Raw genomic sequence first — 4,661 nt, forward strand, 5'->3', positions numbered from 1 at the left:
CTGAACCGTTTTTGACCCATTACACAAACCCGATCCAACTGTTTTGCTACTCATACATTTCATATATTCTTCCTATGTTATGTGGTTTTACATGCAACCTTCTTCCACCATCTCTTGTTGAACAAAATTTCTAATTTCATAAAGTTTAATAATTAATAAACATGTTAATACTAACAGAAAAGATGGTAATACCACAAGCTTTGCTAAAAGAACACACTAATGTTACATCTATGTAAATCTTTTAACAGAAGATATAAAAAACATTTAAGCTAACCTGCAAAATGTAACACTCTAACAAGGAATTCAAGGTTCTCCAGAAATATGCTCCAAGTCATAACCCGAAAAAATCAGCGATCCCATGCTGACTCACCACCTAACCCGATTTGGGCGTCCGATGCCAATAACTGCACAGCAGAAGAACCTCTAGTTTTGCTCTTAACTTTCTTCTTTTTCTTTCCCACTATAATATCATCATTATTATTATTACCATCATTGTCAACTCTCGTTTTGTTTCTATTTTCATTTTTCTCAGTGGCGTCAACATGCACCTTTTCTTCATCAAATTTGATTTTCTTTGACTTTTTTATCCCTTCCTCCTCTGTGACGGGTTCGTCTTTTAACCCCCGTGATTTGCGTTTTGGTTTCTTTTCTGAAACAGAATCCGTTATAGTAGTATTCTCCTCATTGTCTTCTTTTATTGGTATTATTGATTTATCTTCTTTAACGTTCTGTCCCTTTTTATTATCATTATCCCGGGCATCAACTAAAAGATTCTCATCTGCATCAACCGTCACGCTCTTCATAGCTTTATCAATTGGTTTTGCATTAAATATTTGCAAGCCCGGAACCAACTTCTTTATCTGCATAAGTAGACAACTTTTTAGTTTATAAACCCGAATTCAAGATCCAAACTTATTGTCTATGAAAATGTTACCTTTTTCGCTAATGAATCCTTCTCGGCAACAGGGTTCCCAGCTACGTTCAGATTTTTTAGGTTTACTAATGACGAAAGTATCTGAAATCCAAAATGGACCACAAGTTTTACAAGTAAATTATGGTACCAATAAGAGATTATAAAATATGAACTTTTATGGATTGGCTTACCTTCAGATCTGACCACCTCATAATCAAGTTGTTTCCCAAATCCAAGTTTTGGATTTTTGTGTTTCGAGTCAACTCACTTGGAAGAGTCTGACAAAATAATTAACCAAGAAAACAAAAAAAATGTATAATCAAGAACTAAAACAGTGTTGCAAGTAATAATGGTTATAACCAGCATAGATGCTACATTGACAAGTGCACAATGGCATCTTATACTGGTAGGATTGGGTAGCGTGTCAAAACATGTTTGGGTCAAAATGAGTGGTTTTAGCTTTTAACTCATTTGGCCTGATTCAATAGCTTTTTTTCTTTTTTTATTATTATTTTATAAAAATTAATGTATTAAAAATGTTTGAAATGATCTTTCAGTAAGTTATTTAACCAACTCTTTGAAGAAAGCACTTTTAAGGTTCTAAGCATTTACATACGTATCATGTCACTTTTAACTCATTTGAGCCGGTATACATTTAACTAATATTTCAAAGATTTCCTGCTTGACCCTTTGGATTAAACTACCTTTCACATGTTTAATTATTTAGTGTTTAATACTCTAAATATTCAAATACAAATTACAAACATATAGTTAGTATTCAAACAATAATTCTGAATACATGGTATATAAACGGTAACTGTTAATAACTTGTATTTGTTTGTTACTAAATCATATAATTAGTATTACTCTTTGTAATTTTGTTATGATACTTTTGTTTAATATCAACATGTGATCTTTCAATGGTTCATCTATATGGATGGCTTGTGTGGTTTTCATTTTTCTTACATCCATATTGGCTAATAATTTATGAAATCTTTTGCTTAAATTAACAAAAGAGTAAATCTGAAAAAAGAAAAATAACATATTTAAACTAACGTAAATTCGTAGCTACATCACAACATACCCGAATCTCATTGTGAGCAAGCCTTAGTTCTTTTAACTCCGTACACGACTTTAATGAAGAATCAATGTCTTGAATTTTGCAGTTCGAAAGAGACAGCTAGAGTCAAAGTCAACATATTAAAAGAAACATACACAGAATCCCAATAAATTTAAATTAAAGTTGTCTTGTTAAAACCGCTTACCTTTGTGATTGATTTGACCTTGCTCAAACTTTCACCAATTTTAGAAATTGGATTCTTTGAAAGAACTGCCGAGCACAAATACAGAAATCAGGCATCTAAATCTAATTCAATTATACATGTATAATTGGATGTGTATAATCCAGTTCATATATCATACCTATGGTATTTAATTCTTTCATCTTATCAAGCCTGCAAATTGAAGTGATCTGATTGTCTATCAAGAAACAGTACGTTTTTTTAGTCTCCTACAGTGAGCCTAAACAGTATATTAGAAAATTAAGGCACAAATAAAACATAAAAGTGCTACCATTCAGTATTAGTGCGCGCAGCCTTACAAGATTGCTGACCTCATCCATTGACTGGATCATATTGCTTCCAGCATTAAGTACCTGCAATAATAACGGGACTTGTGTACAGATTAAGGGACCAATTACTGATTGTTCATATACCCTATTGTTATATGATTATCTAAGCTTCAGCAACTAATCTTCAAGTTATGAACGTGCATATGTTTTACCACTTTATCATTATAACTTAGACAGACAGAAAGGTGAAATCAACGTGACTCACCGTTAGAGAAACACACCCTTCGATCCCTTTTAAGCTTCGAAGCTTGTTCTGCTTAACGGATAACCACTTCAAATTGACACATGGCTTCAAGCCCTAGTGTATCAGTCACATAAAACCAAATTAATTGGGCCTTCAACGAAAGATAGAATAAACAGAAACGAAGACTATGTACTCTGATTTCTACATCAAATCATAATATTTTCATTTGGCCCAGAAAATGAAAATGATTATAGATTAATTACTACCTCTAGAGACGACAGGTTATTGAAAGTGAGGTCTAGTCTCTCCAGCTTCTTGAATTCAGCCAAACAGGACACCTAATAATAGTAATAATAATATTAAGGAAAGCCGAATGAATCAATAGATTAATGGGAAATTGTTACTACATCGGATAGAGCTCTGTGTGTGAAGGTAAGAGATGCAACGGCGTTAGAATCGGTGGTTTGCTTCTCTTGCAGAACCTGCTCCGAGCTTAAACCTTTCATTCCGCTCTCTCTAAACCCTAGCACTTGCTGAGATTACAAGAAGAAATATCGAGTTTGAAAAATTATTATCCGTATTCAAAAAACAAATAAATTAAAATATATTTGTTAATTATCAAAACTTTCTTATTTTATATTTTTGAAAGAGTTAAAAAGCATTTTTCAAAAAATCTCAAAACATGACTTTTAAAAATGACTTTTTGAAAAAACCAATAAACATTTTTCAAACTCAATCCCAAACATGCCCCCAAAACTCTGCTCCTAAATCAATTTCTTATATTTTCTATATTCTAAATAATATAAATAAAAACTTACATTTTTTATTATTATGTGATTTTTATATCGGGTTGGTTGATGGGAAATTATTTTACAGAGGTCGGAAATTTTTAGGGCCGATTCACTATCGTTACGTGACAATTTTCAACCCAAGACTCCAAGAGTATAGACTAAATGTTCAAATCAATCATCAACATTCAACAATACTAAAACTTACTCTAAACCAGGGGTTGATTTAGGTAGAGCTTAGAGGTAGCCTTAGCTACCCCTCAACTTTACCGATAAAGTGTAAATGTTTAAGGTTTTTGGTATTATTAAGAAACCAATATGTATATTATGTTAAGCAGTTTAATGACGTCATCTAGATTTGTTGGAGTGGTTATCAAGAATCAATAAAAAAAGCTCGAACTCTACCGGCGCATGTATGCACATTTTTTAAGCTACAACTTTTAAAATAATACATTAACTATTAATTGTTTGCAAAATTATTCCTCAACTATCATTTGCACCCACTTCCAACCTCTAAAAACCAGATTAATTCATTAATGGATTATTCTATAGAATAGTAACCAAGTTTCAGATTTGTTCCAATCAGGTCACTGGTGTAAAGTTTTATTCTATTTAGGTCACTTAACCTTTATTTAGTATTTCAATCCTACATATTTGGCATGTATAGTAGGTTATCTAGGTTTTCTTTTATTTTCAAATATTTTGACATTGTATATTAAACACCTGTTAACTTAAGAGGTGTGCATACTAAACACCCGTTACTTAAGAGGAGTACAAAGTAAACACCTCTTTAACTTAAGAGGAGTGCAAAGTAAACACCTCTTAACTTAAGAGGAGTGTTAAGTAACACTTGTTAACTTAAGACGAGTGCATAGTAAACACCTCTTAATTTAAGAGAAGTGCAAAGTAAACACATGTTAACTTAAGAGGAGTGCAAAGTAAATACCTCTTAACTTAAGAGGAGTGTATAGTAAACACCTCCTAACTTAAAAGGAATGCATAACAAACACCTTTTAACTTAAGAGGAGTGTAAAGTAAACATCTGGTAACTCTCGAGGAGTGCACGTGTTTACCTTTTACTTAAGAGGAGTGCATAATAAACTTGGATAACCCGCTATCCAAGTCAAATATCTAGGATTGAAACAC

General features: G+C 32.3%; 1 protein-coding gene across 1 annotated transcript; it reads right to left on the bottom strand.

Moving 5' to 3' along the window:
• Positions 1-309: 309 nt before the first annotated feature.
• On the bottom strand, positions 310-3,236 carry LOC143612675 (uncharacterized). The gene is made up of 10 exons (XM_077086601.1): positions 3,135-3,236; positions 2,994-3,065; positions 2,749-2,841; positions 2,486-2,567; positions 2,336-2,392; positions 2,179-2,243; positions 1,998-2,093; positions 1,105-1,191; positions 935-1,015; positions 310-860 (listed from the first exon to the last, which is right to left on the bottom strand). The coding sequence occupies exons 1-10, from the start codon at positions 3,231-3,233 to the stop codon at positions 348-350; spliced, it is 1,245 nt and encodes a 414-aa protein (XP_076942716.1). The 5' UTR covers positions 3,234-3,236; the 3' UTR covers positions 310-347.
• Between the last annotated feature and the right edge of the window lie 1,425 nt (positions 3,237-4,661).

This window comes from Bidens hawaiensis, unplaced genomic scaffold, assembly GCF_021521415.1.
Source record: "Bidens hawaiensis isolate Kalapana, Puna unplaced genomic scaffold, B.hawaiensis_p1.1 tig00035194_1, whole genome shotgun sequence".
NCBI classification, from domain to species: Eukaryota; Viridiplantae; Streptophyta; class Magnoliopsida; order Asterales; family Asteraceae; genus Bidens; species Bidens hawaiensis.